We start from the raw sequence: 26158 nt of genomic DNA on the forward strand, positions 1-26158 counted from the left end.
CAGACTTCAAAAACAAAACTGAGATATAATAAAGAAAATCAAAGACATGCCCAGATAAGGGGCATGTTATGCACGTTTTAAAAATTGGATTAATAAAAAAAATTTTAAAATCCAATAAAAAATTGGATTTCTTTATTGCATTTCTTAAATTTCATCAAAGCAATGAAACAGTTCATTAACTCATTCACTCCCAGCCGTTTTCACTGGTGCAACCCCCTCCGCTCCCGGCCGTTTTACTGGATTTTGACTGATTTTGCAAGCCCCACAGAAAATTCTGTTCAATTGCTATATAAACATGGAACCCACCAAAAGAAAGATTACTCTCTTCTATCAGCAGGGAAAAAAGTTAGTTAGCTTTTTCCATTCTTTAGAAATCAGCATTAGAAAATAGCTTAGTTTGAGCAATTTTCCAATTTCTGATGAAAAAAACGAGAAATTGAACTTTTTGTAAAAGCATACATTTCAAACATAACTTTGACTTTGACAGCTATTTTTTCCTTCTGTGACATCCCAAACATCTGAATAATGTTTTCCTTCTACAAAATAACATAAACAACTTGACAAATAGAGGTTTTGCTAGCAAAGTAACAATTTATTTACACATAACTAAACCATTGAACTGAGAGATGACGCTGTTGTGGCTGCGACAGCCGGGTTAAACTTTTCCCTCATCGCCGCCTGTCTCATCAAGATGGATTTTTTTTTTTTTTAGTCTTTCTTTTGTGGTGACTACTGCCTCGTGGCGGAGTTCGCCTGAGGAATTGTCTGGGGCATGTTGTGTTCCTGGGGGGGGGAACTGGCTTGGCCCTGCGCGTTTCCGGCTGAGTCGAGGGACACTGGAGGGTAGCGGGGGACACGAGCGGGTGAGCATGGCGGGGCTAGCTCTGCTCGGCGAGCAGCTCGGACTCAACGACATCGTCCGCTGCACTGGTGGTCCCGGTCCTTCTGCTCGGTTGTCCAGCGCCTGGCATCCCGGGCGTCCTCCCGGTTGTTCTGCTCGGTCGTCCGCCGATGGCCTCCTGGTTGTCTATTCGGTCATCTTCCGCCGGCACCCCGGCCGTGTGGCCCAGCCGTTCGTTCCGTTGAATCGGGATGCGGGCCTTACCAGATGCACTACTGCCCTCCAGTGGCCAGTTTTACTGCTTTAAAATGGATTTTCAGCATTCTGCTTTGGAGCCAAGTTGCATCAGAACCTAGAGATGTCTCTTGTAGGAAAAAAAACATAAAAGATGTATAAATACGTCTTTGGGACACTGAAACAATTAAAAATAGAACGTATTTATACATTTTTGGGAGCAAATGAGTTAATATTGTAATGAAGTTAAACTTGAGGTGACATCATACAGCAGAGTAGTCATGTAGTGCGTTGGATGCACTGCAGGGAAAGTCAGCATTTAAATCACGAAGGCTCATTATGTATTTTTAGCCAAGTAAGTTGTTTTGATACTAGGCTGATATAGCTAATACAGATACATACAGCTGGAGCCGCAAAAAAATCATGGCAACACATGCTGTATACTATATATATATATATATTTTTTGGTCCAATATGGCTCTTTCAACATTTTGGGTTGCCGACCCCTGCAGTAGACCAATAGTGCAAAATAGTGAAAAAATATATATCATCTAACACCAAAAGGGTTTTAAGGAGATCTCTTTGTGAGGTTAGCTATTGCATTCGTCACCTTATCAAAAGTATATACTAGGGCTGCAGCTATTGATTATTTTAATTGTCGAGTAATTGATGACCTAGTTACTTGAATAATCGAGTAATCGGATAAGGAACATGAAAAATTAAAATACCTGAGCTGAGCCTCAAATGGTATAAAAAATTAAATAAATGAGGATCTATGTACCACAAAAGAACAATTGGCTAACATACACAGCAAAAGCCCGCTAGCTTAAATGCTATAAAATGCTGACTTTTTTTTTTTTACAATGCTCTTAAGAAATGGTTCAGACACATATTCCCACAAAAAATGGCTAAATATACTTATAAACTAAGTTCCAAATCCATTTAAAAAACATCTCAAACAACAACTTGCCTTATGTTGGTCTTAACAAGGAGCAGCTGGATTCAGCCATGTGAAATGAGGCAGACTAGAGGGCAGAGTATCCACCCAAGTCAATAAAACTAAATGCAAACACTTTCAAAATAAACCATTACAACCCAATGTTAATTAAACGAATACGCAATGGAGCAAAATTTAATTTGAATCTTTTTTTCTAATCAAATACTCGAGTTAATCGATTAATCGTTGCAGAACTAGTATATACTAGTACATACAATCAAGCTTCTCAAACACACACATCTATATACAAATTGAAAAGATTGATAGTGGGGAAAAAAATCAAATATAACATTGAAAAAAAGTATTTTCAAAAATTTTGTCAATAAACTAGTTCAGTTCAATTTTTTTCAGGCATGCCACTCATTTCCCCCTGGAATAATAACCCTTAAGGGTTGCATCATACATTGCGTCACACAGCCCACTCTTCCGCCATTTATGCTGTCAGCCTGTCACTCTTCCTAACTCCGAAGAAGCATCCGAAGAAAACAACGACAAATCTGGTCCGTCCTCTTCCTCGAGTTGATGCATTAGCTTGCGCTAAATTTAGTTTTCGATTCATTCCGCACATTTCAAAGTCGCTCGCTCAATCCAACCCTCCTTCGCTCGCTACATCGCCTTTATCTTCTTAGGTGGCGCCTCGCTTGGCAATTTATTAAAAATGTTCACGTTACGTCAGTCTTTCTTGACCTCACAATTGCTCCTGGGTTATGTAGTCTTTCGTGGTGCTTTAGGTCTTGAAAAAGGACAAGAAATGATGGAAATATGGACATAAACACATGGTCCGTGCAGCGTTTTAATGCTTGATGAGGGCAATAAAACTATAGATGTCAAATGACATTATTTTCTGTTTTACTTGGTCTATTGACTTCAAGTAAAAACAGGCGTGGACCTCAACTTCCACACTTTCAAATGAGACCAGCAAGTGTCATTTGGGTGATGTAATTATAGCGTGACGAGGCTTCAAAGATGATATGCATAATTTTGTCGCCACCGACACATTCGGTGTTAAAGGGTTAAAAGGGTGTTAAAGTCCACACCAAACCTAAATCACAAAAGCAGTTATGATTATTATTATGAATTATAAGTATGTTCTTGGCATGTTCGCGCCGCTTGAGTTGAGTGGGGGCCCAGTATGACAATAGATGGAAGGGGAGGTCACAGGGTCACTAACAGATCCTGCCCTTATATGTGTGTATATATGCGAGTTTGCGTGTATATTTTTTTGTGTGTTTTTTAATTTTTCTCCTGCTATTTAATATATTTGTGTGTTTTCTATGTGAACACTTTCACATGTATATTTGTAGACATGAGCTTGAATTTGGATGTGTGTTTTGTGTGCCTACTGTATATTTGTATTCATTTTGAGTTTTTTGTATACATGTTCACGCGTTTTTTGACTTGTGTTTTTGCATGGCTGTTTATTGTAAGCCTCGTGTTTAGCGTTGTGTCAGTTTTTAGGCTGAACTATTTACTCTTAAGCATGTGACCTGCTTGTGTTCAGGTTTGACCGTCTGGAGGTTTTGGCCGTTTTTGCCTCCACTGTGCTGGTCCAGCTGGGAGCCTTGTTCATCCTCAAGGAGAGGTGTGTATGCACCGACACACACACACACACACATGTGCACGGCGTGGAAGTATCATGAGGCGTTTGTGATGATTTGAAGTCGCTCACACGTCTTTGTTCATCTCTCCATCACTCTGTCTTCCTTCATTAAAATTTCCATTATTTTTTATTTCCACAACAACACCAAACATTTCTCCAACTGTCTGCTTCCATTATGGCCCTCATACGGGGTGCCCTCCCCCCATCTCCGAACAGAACAATTGGACCCCATCCTTGCTAGCTTTCTCCCACACCCGGTGTTTACTACAACTCAAGCGTGGCCCAGTGCCTATGAAGTTCAAGATGATATTGGGCAACATTCATCTCAACTCATTGGCCAATCCATTTGGACAGGGAGAGAAATGATCACGTCTAGCGCCGTCAATGGCAGCCAATCAGTTCATTTATAACATTGACAGAGATGCTTTAAAAATAAGCTGTCTTTACATTAACCAAATTAGCACTTACGACACTGAAACTAAGGAAATGGATCAACAACTTGTCAGGGAAGTTCACTTTTGAACACCCAGACAAGTATCAATATAGAAGAAAAGAATCAGACTCAGCCAAGGATTGCCTGCTTCGAAGACTTTATAAACAAGATGTATATCAAGTAGGGGTATAACGGTACACAAAAATATCGGTTCGGTACGTACCTCGGTTTTGAGGTCACGGTTCGGTTCATTTGCGGTACAGTAAGAAAACAAAATGCAAAATATAAATGTGCTAGTTGTTTATTACACACTTTTGTGCTTTCAACAATAGGAACAGTAGCCTATACAAAGCTAGAATTCTGCTCAAAAAGTATAGCGGGTATTTAAAAATAATAATCAGACCCCGCGTATTGGTCAGCGTTCTTTCTGAAAGAAAGAAAAGAAAAAAGTCCTGTGCTAAAAAGAAAAGCAATCCCAATGACAAAGATTTTAACGTGTATTTTACAAATGAAATACCTCAATGAATCATTTTTTTTTTCCTTCTTATGAACGGTTTTCAAAAGCTTTATTGGTGGATTTTCTGAAGTTAAAGCGCCACACAGAAATTAATCAATTTAATTGTGTAAGCAGGATCTGTATATTATACTTATTTTTTAAATACAGGTGTTTTAGCTCATTTCAATTTATTTGATTTAAATGGGCGATCATTTATTATGTGTTTATATTTTAAAAATGTGATGTAGTATTCATTTATATTGTATATTGTATGTTGTATAACTTTACTTCCTATGTGAATATTAGTTCCTACTTGTTTTGTTGTGGTAAGAGGGTTTTGTATTGAACATGGGGCCGTGTTTGTTATTATTATAGCCGAGAAGACAGCAGTAAATCAACAAAGACAAGTCAACTGTGCCCCGATCTACCACTCAAGAGATCTGATGGACTCAAAAGTGGGTTACGATTGCATATTAGTTTGAAAATCGACCGGATCCACTGTATTTTTACACGAGTGACTTCCGGTCTGCCCGAGCCTAGCTAGTAGTTTGACGCAGGAGGGCCGCGTCTCGCGTCAAATAATAAACTCTGCCGTTCTTTTCTCGTGCGTCGGGTTGAGCCGCTTCTGGGACGCGTCTAACACGCGGCCGCACTGCAACTGGTGTGCATTATTGGCTGATTGACTTTACGCCCGCGTTTCATTGCGTTCTCGTGGCGGCCACGTTGTCGCGCCATTGATGTTTCTGGGTTGTACTGTTGTACCGTGTTGGTCCTCATTATAGTAGAGAAGACGGAGTAAATATAATCTACACAAAGAAACAGGGTAACACTTTATAATAACTATACGTTTACTAGTTAATAGATCATTAGTAAACTGTTGATAAATGATTTATTGTTGATTTGTGAAGTATTTCTTAACAGTTTGTTAAGCATTTACAGGGTGTTCTTAACCTGAAACACAGTTTGTGTAGAAACGTTTCAAGTTTTTGTGTGTAACGTTTGGCATTTCTATCTTTTCAGGTTAAGAAATGCCGTTCACTTCAAAAGAAAAGGCATTTTGATAAGGCATTTTGCAGGTAGCGCTCATGTTGCACATTTATGAAAATCTGCCATAGAACCAACAAATATTTGTACTTTTCTTTGTATATTTAACAAATAAAACTTATGACCTTCAACATAAAGTGTATATAGTTTCATTAAGAGCCATCAAATAGCATGGACATTTAGAATGGGGTCAACCATATTGGAACACCCTGTAAATGCTTAACAAACTGTTAACAAATACTTCACAAATCAACAATAAATCATTTATCAACAGTTTACTAATGATCTATTAACTAGTAAAACGGATAGTTATTATAAAGTGTTACCAGAAACAGTAACCCGATCGACTCAAAGCCTCGAAAGGTAAGGGTTACATTACGTCAGAAACTCATTCGGTACGCCTCCGTTCCGAACCGAGCACCCAGAACCGAAACGGTTCAATACAAATACAAATACCGTTACACCCTTATTCTCAAGGGTACAAAATTATGTGATCCAGCCAGGAGCTGCATACGGACAGAACATACTAAAGTTGCCTGAAGAAAATACTTAAACGTAGTAATATCAAATAAGGGGGGTTTAAGTACGCGACGTGACTAATGTGGTCAACAGATCACCAATCTGTTTTAAAGCTACCACAAGAAAACAATGCTTAAAAGTATGAGAGGGAAACACATGCAAAAAGTATTTTGAGGCAATGAGAAGGTAATAAAAGACTCAATAAAAACACAAATAGGAAGTACTCGCTGCTTTTAACCAATGTAGGAAGGAATTGCAGAACATCGGTAGTGTTCGTCTAGTTACAGTGACAAACCACGTTATCACCCCGAGCGCCCATTGGTAGGTCCCTCCCTAGGTCAAAACATTTACTAAATATTAAAAAAAATTTAAATCAATGGCAATATTTTTAATGTGTTTCTAATAACATATTTTAGTAAAAGAAAACAATTGTGGCTTCTTAAGAATCTTTAAGTCTGAGGTTCCCTTCAAAACTGAATAAATTCACAGGGTTTCCTTTCAGTGACTCTTCTAGTCTTGTTAAGAATTCAAGTTTAAAAACACATTATGCAGATTGATTTCAAAATGCGAGTGGTTGAGTTGCCCTAGCAACAGCCTGATTGCAACAATTTGTAGTGACCTTAAAGTGACCTCCCTCGTGGTCACTCTCAAGTGCAGACACAGTGAACCGTTCCCCACTGGGTCTCTTTTAAAGTTGTCATCTTTGTCTGGCTGCTTTCTAACGGGCTGGGTGGGATTCTAGCGGGGCGGGGCTCATAAAGGGTTCAATTCAAATACAAGAAAAAGTTTGTTTAAATGAGTGGAGAAACACAAGAGCGACGCCTGCGCGCATTTGACCCTGGCAGACATCCAGCTGCTTTGTTTTTGTGTCAAGTATTCACCCGGTGGCACGCTGCCCCCTGCTGGTGCGGAGTCTGGAATGCGACGCGTCAGCAGATGGCTTCTCGGTCATCTTTACAAATAAGCGAGTGGTTTCTGCTGGATGAAACCTGGAGGAGCCCTGCACAGCAAAAAAATCTTACCAAGAATAAGTGTACACTTATAAAAAAAACTTCACACTTAAAATAAGGAGGTGTGGGAGGGATTAGTTAAAAATTTGCATAAGCACATTTCAGCTAAAAGTATAACTTATTTAAAAAATATTGGTTTATCTTGACATATTTCACCCACATACTATTTTGCTAAATTACATGGAGTATTATGCATTTCCATCAACCATTTAATTTTCTGGTTCTTCTATCAGAAGCACTTCTTTTTTTCCAGAAACTATTTTTTTTCCCGGTTAGAATTTGATTCAGTTAATTCATTACGATGCTCCTCATTAATCATATACATTTTCATAATTGTGTCTCACCCCTAAAAATAAGTTAAAATTCTTTAAAAAGTATAAATTAGTAAGATGTATTTTGGGATAATTTTTATTTGTTGGTAAGTTTTATCACTTAGTGTTGACTGATACCATTTTTTAGGGCCCAATATCGATTCCGGCACCCGATATTGCAGTTTTTTGAAAAAAAAATTTTTTTTTTAAATGTCTTTCATACTAAATTACTTGCATACTCACTTGCTGTCATAGCAAGCTATCATAGCTAGGTCAGACACTGCTTAACTCATTGGCAGTGCTAGACATCCAATCCATCTGAGGTGGGAGGGGTTGGCAGCAAATGAATGTTGACGACGCGATGCAGTCTTGGCGGTGACGTCCCTGGGCGGCGCTGCCTTGCTACCACAGCGTACAAAAAACAAAGAAAAAACAGTGTCACTGTTCACCGTCACAAACGTCGTCTGTTAATCCAATTAGAACCCGAGCGTAAAAGTGATGAGCAGGATAGCACAGTCGATATTTCACAAAACAAGCAGCAAAAGCAATTAAATGAAGGTCTCTAGCGGGATTCAAACCTGTGTTTCCCGTTCCACAGACAAGTGCAAAGACCACAGGACTACAAGTCCACGTGACGTTAGTAATGATATTCCTCATAAAGCAATTGCAACCCACATGTGGTGTCTTTCTCTGTGCGGTAAAACCTGAAAGGGAAGCGCAACTGAAAAGAAAGTGCGGATGGCTTGACCACAGAGTTAGAAAACGCGGCTCAGTTCAGACAGCAAGCAACAATAACATAGAGATTGCCTAAAAATGTTTATTGAACACACAAAAAAAACATGCGATTGCTGAAAGGGAGACACAAAAAGGGTCCGTGACAGTAGTAGTAGCAGCAGCAGTAGTAGTTCGGGATCAATAAAAAAAAAATAAAAAACGAGGGAAAACCGTGGGTGAGGCAGACGGAAAAAAAAAAAAAAAAAGGTATTGATGCAACTAGCAACGGAGAGATATACAAACTGTCAAATGGCAGCAAGTCAATTCTTAGCAAGACGCCTAGGATCGGTTTAAAGACACTTGTGATGAGCTGGAATGGGATGCAGGTATCACGTTGGGAACTCCTCTGACAGCTCTGTAACAAAACAATCTGACCAGCTGCAGAATAAGACAAAATCATGCCAGTCGTCATACGAGCTTCGTTTGCTAGCTAGCACAGTTATTCTCCCAGTCCTGGCCGACTGCATCATCACCCCCAGCGTGCATTGCGCGCCTAAGACATGGGTCAAAAACATGTACTAAATATTGTAGATTTTTAAATCAATGGCAATAATATGTGTTTCTAATGACATATTTTAGCAAAAGCGAGCAATTGTTTTTAAATCCGAGGTTCCCTTTAACTTGTTGGCTGTCATTGACTGCGCTAATTTTCCTTTCATTCAGCATCAGTCTACTAGTGATAAACTCATTGAAAATCACAGCAGAACGATAATTGGACGCCACACGATTGGATGTCTATCATCTTGGGTAGGGTGACGAATGCCTCTTTTATTTCCAGCGGCATGTGTAGCTGGTGGCCCATCTTGGGTAGGGCGACCATCGGCTGGTAACTAGATCTCGAAAAGCACATATTCTACAGCATCGGAACATTATTTCTTCAAGCTCCCTGATACCGATGACGTCATTTTAATGAAAATTGTTTTGAAGAAATGCTCTTCTTTTTTGTCAACATTGCTGTACACCACATCTTTTCAGAAAGCTTGTTAAAATTCCAAATTTGTAGACAGTGGAGCTTCCGGTGTCACTTTGCGCTCCAAACATTGACAGCGGACCGAGACGAGATGGGTGCGTGTCGTTGGGGTGTCGATGCGCATTTGTGTAAATGGACTTGCTTTTTGTTCTCACCTCGTCTCCTTTTATTTACGTCACGTGTCTCAATCACTCAACTCACTCTCACGTACAAATGCGCACAAGTAACCGCCAGCCGAGCTTGATTTTGAGTCTTTCCATGCCTTTGACGAGGATATATGTCCAATCTTGTAGTGTCCAGTCATTCTCCTTGTGTCAATTGAAATGTTTTAATCGTTTAGTGACGTCCAATGACTCCAATCTGTTTGAACTGGCAGTCAATGAACCTTCGTTTTTTGACTGCCACTGAAATTCACTTAATGGCATTAAAGAGTATGCTATTATATTCATTCATCAACTAAAATCGTTTCAATTAACTCATTTGCTCCCAAAAACGTATAAATACGTTCTACTTTCAATTGCTTTAGTGTCCCAAAAACGTATTTATACGTCTTTTGCGGGGGTTTTTTTTTTGTTTTTTTTGACAAGAGGTTCCTATGTATCTAAGATACAATGCACAAAGCTCAAAACTCATTTTAAAGCAATAAAACTGGCCACTGGAGGTCAGTAGCGCAAACTAAGAACTCATCTCGGGCCAAGAAAGGAAGTGAAGAAAAATAGTCAGGAATGGAAGTTGGAGGGATCTTGTGAAGAAGCGAGAATTTTAGAAAAATGTGGAGAACGATCGGGGGGAAAAAAGGCAAACGACACTGGAGGAGTGATTTGAAAAGAAAACGAAACCATCGCCATAGAAAGATTTTTAAAAATCTGTCTTGATGAGACAGACGGTGACGTCCACAACAGCGTCAGGTTCCACACGCACTCTGCGGAGCTCACGTTGCGTTACTCCTTAGCCCGAGGTTAAAACGAACGATGAAGATGATGAAAAAAGGGAGACCGATCATGATCCAGAGTCCTTAGATTAGCCACGGGAGCAGCCGAGAGCCTTCCCCTTTGTTACGTATGTGCGTAAATAGTTCAACAGTTTAATAGTTTAGTTATGTGTAAATAAATTGTTACTTTGCGATCAAAAGCTCTATTTGTCTTGTTGTTTATCTTATTTTGTAAAAGGAAAACATTATTCAGATGTTTGGGATGTCACATAAGTGAAAAATAGCTGTGTTAAAGTCAAAGCTATGTTTGAAATGTATGCTTTCACAAAAAGCTCAATTTCTGTGTTTTTTCATCAGAAATTGGAAAACTCCTCAAACTAAGCTATTTTCCAATGCTGATTTCTAAAGAATGGAAAAAGATATGAACTAACTTTTTTTTCTGCTGAAAGAAGCGAGTCTAATCTTTCTTTTGGTGGATTCATGTTTATATAGGAATAGAACAGAATTTTCTGTGGGCCTTGCAAAATCAGTCAAAATCCAGTAAAACGGCCGGGAGCGAAGGGCCTTGCTCCGGTGAAAATGGCTGGGAGTGAATGAGTTAAAAGACAAGGTGCTTTTTGCTATGGCATTAAAATACAAAGCTTCTTAGTGATGGTAGCTTTGCATTATATTACATCGCTGCCACCCTCCCACTTCAAATGGATTGGACGTCTACAAGCGATAAACACCTACACAATGTGGCGCCAGTCGTAGCAAATCGGACGTCTGTCTCCGTCAAATGCACCGCAACATGACTTCGTCTGAAGCTAATGTGATGCTACTTTGATGTTGTGTTTTGCCAGTGTGGAGCGCTTCATGGAGCAACCCGAGGTCCATACGTGAGTAGTCATTTCTGTTTTATCACAAGACACTAATGCAGCGAGACAAGGTGGAAAAAATCTATCACATTAAGGGCCTGTTTATATAATCATGTGCCAGGATATAATATATTTCATTATTGTGGGGGAAATCATATAACAATCATGACAGCCCCCTCACCCAGTGACTTTTTTTGTGAAGTAACATTAAACATAGACTCGAACATCAATTGACAAGACTGCTCCCACAGACATTGCGCCACGCTTTACAGTAGGGGGCCGACCAAGGCAGAAGTTGAGTTAGCTTTCACCGTGATAAACTCAACCAAAGGCTGCGTTCTAACGCTGGATTTAAGTGGAAATAGGATAAAGGTTTTACTGCATACAAGCAGGCAGGAGTGTCTCGAGAGTGTTTTGGTCGAAGATTCAATGTAATTATTTTTCGCACCATGTATGCACTTTGAAACGTTGTAAATACAATGAAATGAATGGGGAAAATTTGTTTTTTAGCTTGAAATATTTACGTAAAAAGAATGATAACCGCCCGTTTTTTTGCTTTTAACCAAGAGTAGAGTGTTTTACGTTCATATCTATGGAAATTCCACGATTTAAGCATTTATTTGCAAGAATTTTCAACTTAAAAATGTTTTTGATGGCTGCCATGTTGGATTACACAATACAGTAACTTTTGCTTGAAATATTTACGTAAAATGAACCATAACTGCCCGTTTTTTGCTTTTAACCAAGAATCTAGACCGTTTTACTTTCATATCTATTGGAATTCAGTAAGCATTTATTTACAAGAATTTGAAACTTAAAAACTCTTAAAAAGCTCTTTGTTATGTGACGGCCGCCATGTTGGATTTTGTATCCCTACACAAGTCAACCTAAATAAGTAGTGATTGAATATAGGAAAATGCAAATTTTGCTTTTGTTGAGTAAAATTAAGATGATTCTGCATGCTTTCCTCAATTATTGAGTGTCTGATGTGAAAATTGAGTGATTCATTAGCTGTTGAAGACTTACACTATTTTTATTTAAAAAAATTTAAAAAAGGGTATTTTGGGCAAAAAACTTATATGATATGTTAAATATTGCTTGATCCTGAAGATATAGGTGATTATCTCTATTTGGTGATTTTTGTGCATTTAGCATAAAATTTAAGAATGTTATCCCCATTTTAAGTTTTGTTTCGCGTGTATAAAAAAAAAAAAATTATCGGGATTTTACTTGGGAACGACTTTAAATTTTTTGATGTCGCTATTCATGGAGACTCCTATATGCCTAAGTTGAATTTTATGTTTTTGAATATAGGCCCCCTACAATTCGGCTCCGTGTCCCTTCAACTGATAGTGAAGTCTATGCAATAGATCAGGGGTCAGCAACCCTGGTCCTCGAGTGCCACTATCCAGCTTGTTTTCCATCTCTCCCTCCTTTGACACACCTGAATCAAATGATCAGCACATCAGCAAGCTCTGCAGGAGCCTGATAACGATCATGATTATTTGATCCAGGTGTGTTAAAGGAGGGAGGCGTGGAAAACAAGCTGGATAGTGGCACTCGAGGACCAGGGTTGCTGACCCCTGCAATAGATATGCCACAAATATAAATTGTATCAAGTAGGGCTGCAACCTAAAACTATCCAGATATATCCATTATTTCATTTTATTGTTTTGGCTGTCCTGTTCAGCTGCATACGCAGAGAATGGAAATCTGAGTGTTCTTATGGTCTAATCAGTTTTAATGTGCCACATGGGAGTTTGATCTACCCATTAAAGTTATCTAATTATCTATGAATGCTTGTGGTTTAATTCAGCATGATGTCATTAATAATAAATAGCGGTATTAGAACGAATTGTGTTTTTCGTGTTGCCATTTTTAACTGTGTTGCATGCATTTCTTACGTACGGTTGGCAGGGAGAGCCAATTGGCTAACTTTAGTGCAGATAGGGGCATCTAGAGGTCTAATGGTTGTACTACAATCCCCTCAATGTCGCAAGTTGGCGCAAATTTGGCGCCATCCACAGCCCAAAATGTGCTTTGCAAGAACAGGCCTATTTATAGCGATAATGACGTTAGACGTGAAAAATGTGGATGGAAAATTTTAGATCGTTTTGGCGATATCACACACTGTACAGTAGACAATAAAGGCAAACCCACTCGGGGATGCGACCAATCGACATCTCCGAGCTGTTATACGCTTTGTGCGCGTATTAGCTTGAAAGTGAGTTCAAATGTTATTTTAAGGGATTAGCGTGTTCTGACAGTGGTGTACGTGCGTACAAGCGCTGATAAAAGTGCCTCCACTAATCACTGGGGGCAATCCAGTTAGGAGCCTAAAACTTCAGCTCCAGCCCAATCACAAGAGATTAGAGAGCAGCATCCAGGGAGAAGGTTTGCGTCCGCTCTCCGACACCTGTCCGTCTTTGGCCCCGGCCAATCGGGTCGGGCCCGGGAGGGAGGAAGTAAGGGGCGTACTCCCCTTTGGGGGTGTAATCTGGTCACAAGAGACAGGTTTAAAGGCTCGCCGAGTTATAGCGTCTCACAGCTGTCGCTAATCTTTCGGAGTGCAGAGAGCAACCAAAACACTCCAAACCACGACAAAGTTGCTCTCCAAAAAAACGTGACACTTTGAAAGGGTACCACGGATAGAAAACACGTAGTTCTTAAAAGATAAATGTTAGAAGTGTTAGAATTTGATATTACAACCCCTCTTAATGGTTTCGTTTTAATAAAATTTGTAAAATTTAAACCAAAAAATTAAGCAGTAGCTTGCCATTGTTGTTGACGTCGCAGGGCGGTGACGTCACTTGGGTACGCTGATTCAGCCATGTGAAAAGAGGCAGACCAGAGAGCAGTGTATCCACCCTGATCAATAAAACTAAATGCAAACACGTTCAAAATAAACCATTACAACGCCACTTTAATTAAACGAATACTCGAAGCATCAAAATTGGAATATTTTTTTCCTAATCGAGTACTCGAGTTAAACGATTTATCGTTGCAACACTATTTAAGACAAAATTAATGTTTTGAGCAGGCTTTAGATTAGGGATGGAAATATCGACTACCGTATTTTCCACACTAATAGGCGCACCTTCAATGAATGGTTTCTGTGGTTTTTGCTTTTTTATTTTGGTTTGTGTGGTTTTCACATCCTACAAGTACAAATGGGAACAAATCTATAAGTGATCAACAAATTGGTGGGAGAGTGCATCTCAGTCAGAGTAAAAGCATTGTATTTTTTAACTAATTGTCTACCACCACTAGGCACCTGATCCATTGGACATTCACTAGTGATAAACTCATTTTAATTAATTTAATTCAAAATAATTGGTCGACTCATGATTGTATGTCTATCATCTTCACAAAAATGAGTAAATTGAGATGTTTTTGTGTGTGTTTATAGCGGTCGGTTGCTGGTGGGAACATTTGTGGCCCTCTTCTTCAACCTGCTGACACTTCTGTCCGTACGCAACAAACCCTTCGCGTGTGTGTCACAAGGTACGTCAACACTCATCCTAATAATCATAACGATAATAATAATCCGCGGACTCCAGAGGGAAGCACAAAAACGTATTGTTTCTTTTCGTGCTGGATTATGTTGAGTTGATGAATTCCGTCATGTCGGAATGTCAACAAATGTTGAATCACATGTTCAGGCTAATCTTTTTAGCTTCATATGCTAACATACGTCATCATTTCTGATGTTATTTCTCATTCCTTTCCACTCATTCAGTAACTGGGCAGTGAATGATGACCAATGACGGGGATTGATGTCCATTCTATTTAAACTGGGAGGGGGACAGTAAATCGTGTTTCAGTTCAATTTTTTGTTTTTATTTGTGAAGCGAAAAATTATATAAATAAATTTTTGATAATGCATGAAATCTTTCAGCGGGATTGGTTGAGATTACAGGGTACCTGCGGGTTATTAAAAGTATTAAAAAAGCATTGAATTTAGTTTTCCATTATTAAAGGTATTAAAAGTATTAAATTAGCTGTTGTAAGTCTGGAATTTTTTCACCGTGGTTTTAATTTTGAAGAACATCTCAGTGCAACCTAAATTATATCTGTGACGAAACTTTTTTTTTTTTTTTAAATCCATAACGAAGATGACGCGTAGAATTTTTACGATGCACTGCTAGGGATGGGAATCGAAATCCGATTCCAATTCGGAACCGGTTCCTAGTGTTTCGAGGCCTCGACATCACAATGAAAAAGCCTTAACGATCCCTTTAACGAGTCCTGAAGACGCATATTGCGTCGTGACTGTCTTGTTGTTCAAACACATCAAACTAGCATGGCGCCAAGAACCACCCGCTCCAAAGTTTGGCTACACTTCACCAGGAAAGAGGGTGAAAATGAAAGGTTACGATGGTTTAGCACGAGCATTGCAGCTGTAAACATAACAATGACAGCACGTAGGTTCAAACGCTCGAAAGTGTGTCTTCACGAGGAAAAATTACAACAAAACGACTTACAATCATTGCAAGGTGGAGATAACTGCATCGGAGGGAAGGTGGAGATAACTGCATCGGGAGGGAATAAAAAAAAACTGCACTGTCCTCACAGAGACAGCTATACAGCTAGCTAAACTCCGAAATGACGATACAGAAGACGTTGGTATAATTTGCTGACTTTATTCAACTATCACTTGAAGAGTGAAACTAAAAATAGAAATGAAACAAATCCATTTCGTCCCCAATAACAAACAGGTTTGCATCAACGTAAATCAGCGATGATTAGCGGCTAATTCAGCAATAACAAAGCAGGTAGCATGCGTGCGCTAGCATTAGCACATCGTTCAAACCACTACACAACTGGATTTAAGTGTCCGATCGCGAGTGGAAACACACAACAACAACACAAAAGATGATACATACAGGCGTTGCCTCTGTAGATATTTTACAAGCATTAACAAAGAACGTAGGGTCGCAGCAGTGCTTCCCTCTCACTAACTCGCTCACTTGCTTGGATGCGGCATTTCTTCTTCTTCACGTGAGCGCGTTCTTCTTCGCGTGAGGAAGCGCAAGGGCGCCCCCACTTGAGCGTGAAAGCACCATAAAAACTAAAAGGCATGCATTTCAATATACTGGTAAACACTACTTTAACAGGGGTCCCCAACCTATGGCCCGCGGGCCGAATACGGCCCGCCCCGACATTTGGTCCGGCCCCCTGAACAATACCAGAGAGCATTTTGAATTTTTTTTATTTTTTTTCTCAATAGTGTTAATTATTTTCTGGCCTTTTTCTGTGAAGAACTCAGAGAGGGTTATTTGGTTATTATCTATTTGATTAATAGTGTTATTTTTATTAATTATTATTATATTATTATTTTTATTTTATTTACTTTTGTTCCGTGAAATATCCAGAAAGGGTTATTTGATTGTGGCATTCTGAAAAACAATAATTTTTTACATTTAGGCACTTCTGCAACCGTCACACTTTTTTTGTTACAAACTGACCCCGGCCCCTCATCAGAGAAGGGAAAAGTTATGCGGCCCTCACTGGAAAAAGTTTGGGGACCCCTGCAAGTTTAACACATATTGCTAACGGCAGACCAACGACCTATAGGCCAATATATACCAATATTTTTTATTTCTGTTACAAAAATGTTTCAGTAAAATGTTACATTCTTGTGCATTTGCCACTTATTGCCACAGTTAATATTGAGGCTTTGGGCCTCTTTTGACCTTGTTGTGAGTTTTTAAGGTTGTGACTTCTGATTAAACAAACTCAATGCCAGTCAAAACGTTTGTTCTTCTTTTTCCCCAAATTAGAATCGATAAGAGAATCGATAAAGAATCGAATCGTTAATCAGTATCGATAATGGAATCGGAATCGTAAAAATCCTATCAATTCCCATCCCTATGCACTGCACTACAAATCATAATCCACATTGTGCGTGCGCGCTGTTAGCATCATTAGCATCAACATCACAACAGCAGGCAATCGCACAGTACTGTGTGCTAACGTAAGGAACTGCTCAGATGCCTTAGTTGCTATGTTCGACAAAAGCCGCAACAAGACAACCAAGTCCAAACAGTTGGACTAGCATGTGAGGTATTGGATCGGCGACCAAGTCGCATCCAGATACTTTGGGTTGCAGTTTATGGGTCATGCGAAGGCAGTGGACCTGCTTAACATTTCAAAGTAAGTTGCCAATTTCTCCAATTAAAATGTGTTAGATGCAATAATGTATTTCTGCACGGTTTGCCTTTCGAATGAATGTGAATTTCGTAGTTTTAACTCAAGAGTTAGCCATGTTCAATGGGGTATTGGCAGGTGCACTACCCTTAGCATGGATAAACCGGAGTCGTAGATCCACCATTACCCTCAGATACACAACACGGTTGACACTATTATTGGAACGAGTGCGGGGTAACGTTGATCTGAATAACATGGCATGGTGATAGGCAAATTATAATGTAGGTGACAGTAAAACACCTCCTGGTATATTTAAATGTTCTTGATTGAATAAGAGTATGGATTTTCTCTATCTGATTAAAAGAAATGTCTTCAATAGCTAACAAAGGATTAACATGTGTTTTGTAGACCTCTTGTAATGTGATTAGAAAAAAACAATTACCAAGGGAAACGGTCATGTGTGTAGCTTTTTTATTTTGTGGTAATTAATGGTAAACTATTGCTATTTAGTGGCTGTTTTTTAAACTTTCACTGCCAATTGCAAGATTTTCCCAGGCACTTTACAGTTAAGGTGACCAACTTGACAATCACCAGTTAAGCTGACCAACTTGACAATCACCAACCTACCACCTTGACTAGGTCCTCTTAAAAGGGAAACCTGTTGTATTGCAAATGTAATTTCTGAAGTTGCTTTACAAAAATAGTGTAAAATCCATTTTATCCTGGGGGGAAAAAATCTGAAAGACCTTATATTTAAATGTGTTTTAATTGTATCTTCAGTAAATGTGCATTCTTTTGTCAAACACACTTAGTAATTGAGGTTAAATTTGATGTTCAGTGCTTTATTTTTTTTAATATGATTCAATATTATCTAAATAATGGGTGCAAGAAAAGTATTAATTTTCCGTCGAAATGGCATTAACAAAGGTCTTAAAAGTCTTGAATTTAGATTTATGGACCCTGGATTAGGGCTGTCAAACGATTGAAATTTTTAATCGAGTTAATCACAGCTTAAAAATTAATCGTAATTAATCGCAATTCAAACCATCTCTAAAATATGCCATATTTTTCTGTAAATTATTGTTGGAAAGATAAGACACAAGACGGATATATACATTCAACATACTTTACATAAGTACTGTATTTGTTTATTATAAAAATAAATCAACAAGAAGGTATTAACAATATTCACGTTCTGTTAAAGCGATCCATGGCTAGAAAGACTTGTATTTCTAAAAAGGTAAATGTCTAACTACTAATAATCTGTATCGGTCCTGGAAAAACTCATATCGGTCGATCTCTTTCTTTAATCAAATGAAAGTAATAAAAAGAATTCAAAATCAAAACAATAAATAAAATAATGCGTATTTTTGAATTTTTAGCTATTAAATGGTAATGGTAAATGGTGTTAAACTCCAAATATGCTGCTTAAACTTGGTTGAGTTCAAATTAGGGTTAATTTGCCCCGCTGACCTAAATGAGTACGACACCCCCCTGACGTGGTGAAATGTGAAAGAAGCATCCAAATTGCCGTCGCATCAGTTACGTTACCAATTCCTTCCATATATGAGTCTGTCAAATTTGAAAATGGAATGTCAACAAAAGTCTTGCGCCGTGTAAGATTTTGAGGAACTTGAAGATTTTTTTCCCTCTTCCTCGGCGGCGTTGCTATGAACACGGAAACATGAATGAGGTCAGCGTGTGTGTCTCAGCTGTCTACTCTTGCGTTGTGAGCAGTCTCAACATCACTTAACATCTGACATTTTGGAACGGGAGGGGGATCAAACCGCTCTCTCTCAGATGGAGCGAGACTAAAAGTGTGTTATGCAACCATGTTCCAGACAGTGGGGATGTTTTGCGCCGGGGGGGCGGCGGCAGCCGAAGGTGGGGGTAGAAGCTGAAACGAAGTGCCAACACACACACGCACACACACACACACACACACAGGGTCAGTGCGCTCTTCCTTCACGCACTTCATAAATAAGTCACTCCATTCAAATGTTTGTTTGGACGTCCTCACCCTAACAAAACAAACACAAGGCCTTTCACCCCTACCCAACACACACTCGCAGTTTTTGTAATATACACGGTCGCCCAGGGAGGACGTGAAGGGAACGGTTGCATTGACGGCGCTAGCTTTTGAACGATCGCTCCCAGTCTAAATAGATTGGACGTCCCACGCCGTCAATGGGTGTTTTTAATATAGATGTTTGATTGAAAGTTTTAGATTTGGTATTAAACCAATGGATTTCGCACTACCTACAAAGGTCAAATCATAAAATTCACAATCATGTGTCGCAAGCATGCTGACTAAAAGGTTTTTGTGTTTTGCAGCGGCCAGCAGCAGTTGGCTTCAGGAACACGTTGCGGATCTGAGCAGAAGGTAACTAACTTTTAACGTTGTCCACATCCTTCGAGTCAATCTATTCAGCACCTCCGTTTCTCGTTCGTGTGAAATGAAAAGTACAAAAACATGGCGGAAAACACAGACAAGGCTGAAAAAGCAGTTTCTGCTCTTGCACCCCTCTTAAAAATAAACTGCTGTATTTTAAGCCAAAACAACTGTTGTGTTTGATAGAACAATATGTCTATATGCTGCCGTAGCAGATTCATGGTGCACTAAGCCTCGGAACTATTTTCAATTTGTCCGTTTTACCCTGGAAACCCCTGTTTACAGACGTCGCGCAAACGCTTTTGTTTCAACCTAGCCATAAAAAGGTAAGTAATCGTATTTATTATTAGAAATGTCTGTCATTTTTAGCTTAGAATCATTAATTGATGTCTAATATTTAGTTAAAAAAAAAAGACTTTAAAAAATTATTCACTCGCATATTTTAAACTTTTAAACAAATGACGTCACAATGAAAAAAATGGCGTCTGTAAAAAAGTCACGGATATCTACCTAATAACTATCACTTAACTCTATTTTTTTTTGTTGCTGTCGCATTTTCCCCGATATATTGGATGATAAATAATCCATCCAAACAAAGAACAATTGAAAAATAACGTTTAAAAGGGTAACTATATGAAAAAGAAAATCTTAACCACTCCTTGTTGTCTGTGATTTCTGCATCGCGACCCTTGTTATATTACCATGTTTCACCCATAAAATCCCAAAAATATCCGGCTGTGGCCATTCACAGCTGTGTCTTGACACTCGGTGATATGCTACATGGAGTTTTTGGATCGAAACAAGGTAAGTACGCGATAATATTTCGCTAAAACCGTGGCGTCTTTAATTCTGCTCTCGCGTGCTCTCGCCTCCAGTTAGGGTTTTGCTGTTTAAAAATTTTTTTTTAATTTAAAATGTCCTCCTGTTCAAATTTTTTCTTCCCCCGGAAAATTGAGATTTTAAGCTTTCCAATGATGCATCACACATGCATATCGGACAGTTTTGAAATTTGGCCAAATTGGGGGTCTCAGAGCAGAACTATATCGGAGCCATATAGTGGGAGTTGGAGTCTTTTCCATGTGGCATCCAATCATCCTTCTGCTGTGAATCGATTCATTGGATGAATGTCACTTTTTTCAATTAGCTTCACAATTTCATTTGAAGTTTCTTTAGCATTGTCAGTAATAATGACGACAAAATGGATGACTATGTCCTTCAATAATAACATTTTATTACAGCTTCCTGACGTAACTGTAGTCTACAACTGTACTGTTTGAAGTAGATAAAACGTGTTGAAGTTTTTAATAACGGTTCTGAGTATAAAACATAAAAATAATTTCTCAGTACACAAATAAGACCAAAGTCCTGTTCGTTTAAATAAAAAAAAAGTGCTGCTGATTGACGTTTTCTTTCTTGTGGGCAAATCGCTGATATAAATTGTATCAATGACTCAATTATTTTCTCTAAGCAACTAAATCTAATAAGGAGGAGACGGACTGTAATGAATCTTTTTTTTTTTTTTTTTTAAATCAAACAGTTGCTCATAAATACAGTCGAAATCAGATTTCAAAGCACACTCTCTTGTATCACACTTAGTTTAAATAGGAGTTTGTGTTAAAAGGAGACTCTAAGCTGTTATATGAATGGGTTTATGTGTGTGGTTTTACACATTGAAGGCACTCAAAGCACTTCGACGCTACAGTATATGGCAGAAAACACTCAGGTGACTTGAAGTTCCGCTCTGAGACCCCCAATTTGGCCAACTTTCAAAATTGTCCAATATGCATGTGTGATACATCATTGGAAAGTTTAAAATCTCTATTTTCTGGGGTAAGAAAAATTTGAACAGGAAGGCATTTTTTTTAAACAGCAAAACCCAATCTGGAGGCGAGAGCAGAATTACAGACGCCATGACTTTAATGAGATATTATTGCGTACTGACCTTGTTTCGATCCAAAAACTCCATGTAGCATGTATCACTGAGTGTCAAGACACAGTTGTGAATGCCCACAGCTGGATTTTTGGGGGATTTTATGGGTGAAACATGGCAATAAAGTAAGGGTCGCAATGCAGAAATCGCAGACATCAAGGAGTGGTCGAGATTTTCTTTTTCATATATTTACCTCTTTAAACATTTTTAAAAAAAATTTTGTTTGAATCGATTATTTATATCTAACATATCGGAGAAAATGCAGCAGTGACAAAAAAAATACAATTAAGCGATAGTTATGAGGTAGCTATCCGTGACTTTTTTACAGACGCCATTTTTTTCATTGTGACGTCATTAGTTTAAAAGTTATATGCAAATATGCGAGTGAATAATTTTTTTAAGTCTTTTTTTTTTTTTACGAAATATTAGACATCAATTAATGATTTTTAAGCTAAAAATGACTGATGAATGATAAAAATAATTACCTTAGGTTTATGGCTGGGTTAAAACAAAAGCGGTTACGCAATGTATGTAAACAGGGGTTTTCGGGGTAAAACGGACAGATTAAAAATAGTTCGGGGCCTTCATGCGCCATGAATCTGCTATGGCAGCATATAGACATATTGTTCTATCAAACACAACAGTTGTTTTGGCTTAAAATACAGCAATTTCAGTTTCAGTGGAGTGCAAGAGCAGAAACTGCTTTTTCAGTCTTGTCTGTGTTTTCTGCCATATACCAGAGGTAGGCAAACTATTCCACAAAGGGCCACAGGTCTCTGTTACAACCTATCAAGATGAAACCTTTTACCAATCTGGTCAGTTGATTGCAGTCAGGTGCTTCTTGTTTCAGAAGAAACCTCATTCGTTAAACTGTCTGTGCTGGATCAGTTGGAAGAAAGACCAGCACCCACTGCGGCCCTTGAGGACCGGTTTGCCCACCGATATATATTCATCTACCTACTAGTGACGTAGCACCAGGAGCAATGTGGGATTTAGTATTTTGTTCAAGGATTCTTACACTAGGTTCAGACCGCAGGTCTTTATGCACGAATCCGATTTTTTCGTGTTTTTCCCGACTCAAGTGAGGCATTAACTTGACGGTCTGAACAGGACAAGTCGCATAGGAGTGTACCATTTCAAATCCGACCTGGTTCACTTTCCTATGTGATTTAAATCCGATCTGGGCCATATTTTTCCTGAATGTGGCGGCGGTCTGAACTGTCAAGTCTCCCAAATTGGAATTCATGCAGCAATTACGTCAGCGAAGATCGAGAGCGGCAGGCAGGACAGCAGCGATGTAGCTGTGCATGAGCATTAGGGCCCAGCTCGAACTCTTTTACGCAGTAGTCGCGTTTAACCACAGTCATAAAAAAATAAAATGAAGAAACGGATAATCCTGATAATGCTCAGTGTTCTTTGTGTGCGCCAAATGAGCAATATTTCATTCTTGCTTACATGGCCGAGTCGGGGCAAACTGACGCACACACATCAGGCTTTTGTGTGTGCGTCATGCACGCACAGTGCTTTCATGTGTTCTATCAATCCATATAAACTTTGGTTACAAGATGAAACGGGGATTATTAATGTCTGGTATTTGTGTCCTCTTTTTGGAAATCAAAATATGATCACCCTGGAATGACGGATGACAGCCAGCATATGTTGTCATTTGTTTGGATGCTTCTGTGCACGCGGGTCAGTTTGCTCAGGGCGTGTCGGACTGTGAGTTAGTGCGCATGCGTAATACTTGAACGGGCTCAGTGAACAGAGGCAGTCTGAACGGGCACACCAAAAAAAACATAAGACAAAAAAGTGGAATTGTGCATGAAAACATGCGGTGTGAACCCAGCCTTAAATGAGGTCATCAGGGCTGAGAATTGAACCCATAAGATCTGGGTTGATGCTGATAGAGGAATCAGTTATTTTAAAAAATAGAATTGTTTTCATTCATCACACTACAACTTTGCCAAATTACCACTTACAGCACTGAAACTAAGAAAACACATTAACAATCTTCCTCAGCTACACTATTGGCCAAACGTATTGGCACCCCTGAAATTCTGTCAGATAATGTTCAATTTCTCCCAGAAAATGATTGGAATTACAAATGCTTTGGTAGTACTATCTTTATTGATTTTGCTTGCAATGAAAAAACACAAACGAGAATGGGGGAAAAAGAAAAAAAATCATTATAATTTTACACAAAACTCCAAAAATGGGCCGGACAAAAGTATTGGCACCTTTGAAAAATCATGTGACGCTTCTCTAATTTGTGTAATTAACAGCACCCATTACTTACTTGTGGCACATAACAGGTGGTGGCAATAATTAAATCACACTTACAGCCAGTTAAAATGAATTAAAGTTGACTCAACCCCTGTCCTGTGTCCTTGTGTGTACCACATTGCGCATGAAGAAAGGAAAGAAGACCAGAGAACTGTCTCAAGACTTGAGAAGCAAAATTTTGAGGAAGCATGGGCAAGCTCAAGGCTACGTGTCCATCTCCAAAAACCTAAAAGTTCCTGTGTCTACCGTGCGCAGTGTCATCAATAAGAGTAAAGCCCATGGCACTGTGGCTAACCTCCCTAGATGTGGATGGAAATGAAAAATTGAGAGATTTCAATGAAAAATTGTGCGGATGCTGGATAAAGATCCAACTCCATACTAAGATACTAACATCCAAACAAGTTCAAACTGTCCTGCAGTCTGAGGGTACAACAGTGTGAACCTGTACTATCCGTCAGCGTCTGAATGGAAAGGGACACTATGGTAAGATACCCAGGAAGACCCCACTTCTGAACCAGAGACATAAAAAAGCCAGGCTGGAGTTTGCCAGAAATTACCTGAGAAAGTCAAAAACGTTTTGGAAGAATGTTCTCTGGTCAGATGTGACAAAAGTAGAGATTTTTTGGGAAAAGGCATCAACGCAGAGTTTACAAGACAAAAAACGAAGCCTTCAAAGTAAAGAACATGGTCCCCGCAGTCAAACATGGCGGAGGTTCCCTGATGTTTTGGGGTTGCTTTGCTGCTCCTGGCACTGGACTGCTTGACCGTGTGCATGGCATTATGAGGTCTGAAGACTACCAACAAATTTTGCAGCATAATGGAAGGCCCAGTGCGAGAAAGCTAGGTCCCCTTCAGAGGTCACGGGTCTTCCAGCAAGACAATGACCCAAAACACACTTCAAAAAGCATTAGTAAATGGTTTGAGAGAAAGGACTGGAGACTTCTAAAGTGGCCAGCAATGAGTCCAGACCTGAATCCCATAGAACACCTGTGGAGAGATCTGAAAATGGCAGTCTGGAGAAGTCACCCTTCAAATCTCAGAGACCTGGAGCAGTTAGCCAAAGAAGAGTGGTCTAAAATTCCAGCAGAGCATGATCGATCGGGTCCGATCACGTCATTTTCAAAGTATCTGAATCGGCAAAAAAATATCGGACATGCCTTTTTTTAATATATATATATATTTTTTTTTAATTGAATCGTTTTCCAAGTTGTATTTAACGTTACAGACATAATGTGTTACACTCATCCAGAGTCTTTAGGCTTAAAGTAGGCTTATCAAACTTAACGCGTCAATGGCGGTAATTAAATTTTTTTTAAAAAATTTATCACGTTAAAATATTTAACTCAATTAACGCATGCGCTGCATGACCCACTCACGCATTGTCGCGTTCAATCTTTAATGGCGTCGTTATACCTATATATAGAGCTAAAAGGCAGCGTAAAATGAGTAGAATGAATTTTGGCAGCCTTTGGAGACTTTTTTTTAATTGGCTAAAGCTTTACAATCCCTCTCCCAACGATTAGAAATATCGTGGGACGCAATGTGGGGAAGTAAGGTAGCAGTCAAACTTTTTCTTAACACCCTATGTTATTTCCCAACGCAGAGAAGATATATCAATTGGTACTACTACGCACAGTCATGGTTGCACTTCCCATCATGCATTTGGGCAGAACAGTTAAATGGCTACAGTATTATTTACTGAAAGCTCAACAAATACACTAGATGGCAATATTTAGTCACAATATACAAAGTCACATTTATCCTTTAAGAATTACAAGTCTTTCTATCCGTGGATCACTCTCACAGAAAGAATGTTAATAATGTAAATGCCATCTTGAGGATTTATTGTCATAATAAACAAATACAGTACTTACAGTATGTACTATATGTTGAATGTATATATTCGTCCGAGTTTTATTCATTTTTTTCTTGATGCATTGCCAAAATGTATATGATCGGGAACAATTATCGGGAATGATTGGAATTGAATCGGTTGCAAAAAAAAGCAATCAGATCGGGAAATATCGGGATCGGCAGATACTCAAACTAAAACGTTCGGGATCGGATCGGTAGCAAAAAAACATGATCGGAACAACCCTAATTGTAAGAAACTCATTGATGAATACCGGAAGCTGTTCTTGCAAGTTATTTTGTCAAAAGGTTGTGCTACCTAGTATTTTACTTTCTTTCTTCATTCTCTTTCGTGTTTTTGGTCAGGTTGAATCATTTTTTTCACCAAGTGTTACTTTTAACTCACTGGCTGCTATTGACGGCAGTAGACGTCCAATTCATTTTGAATCCAGTCCGAACGGATTAGACGTCTATCGCTGTTAACAGCACTGGAACCTGATCATTCAATGCCAGTCGTCCCAGTTAATATGAATTT

At 39.0% G+C, this 26158-nt stretch overlaps 1 protein-coding gene across 1 annotated transcript in view; it reads left to right on the forward strand.

Annotated features, from left to right (window-relative positions):
• The window catches only part of slc30a6 (solute carrier family 30 member 6), a 146527-nt gene that overhangs the window by 48611 nt on the left and 71758 nt on the right, over nt 1-26158 (forward strand). Inside the window, exons 7-10 of the mRNA XM_057849282.1 lie at nt 3574-3654; nt 11003-11038; nt 14427-14521; nt 19502-19550. Coding sequence (XP_057705265.1) covers nt 3574-3654; nt 11003-11038; nt 14427-14521; nt 19502-19550 — 261 coding nt within the window. The remainder of the gene's footprint in view (nt 1-3573; nt 3655-11002; nt 11039-14426; nt 14522-19501; nt 19551-26158) is intronic.

This window comes from Corythoichthys intestinalis, chromosome 10, assembly GCF_030265065.1.
Source record: "Corythoichthys intestinalis isolate RoL2023-P3 chromosome 10, ASM3026506v1, whole genome shotgun sequence".
NCBI classification, from domain to species: domain Eukaryota; kingdom Metazoa; phylum Chordata; class Actinopteri; order Syngnathiformes; family Syngnathidae; genus Corythoichthys; species Corythoichthys intestinalis.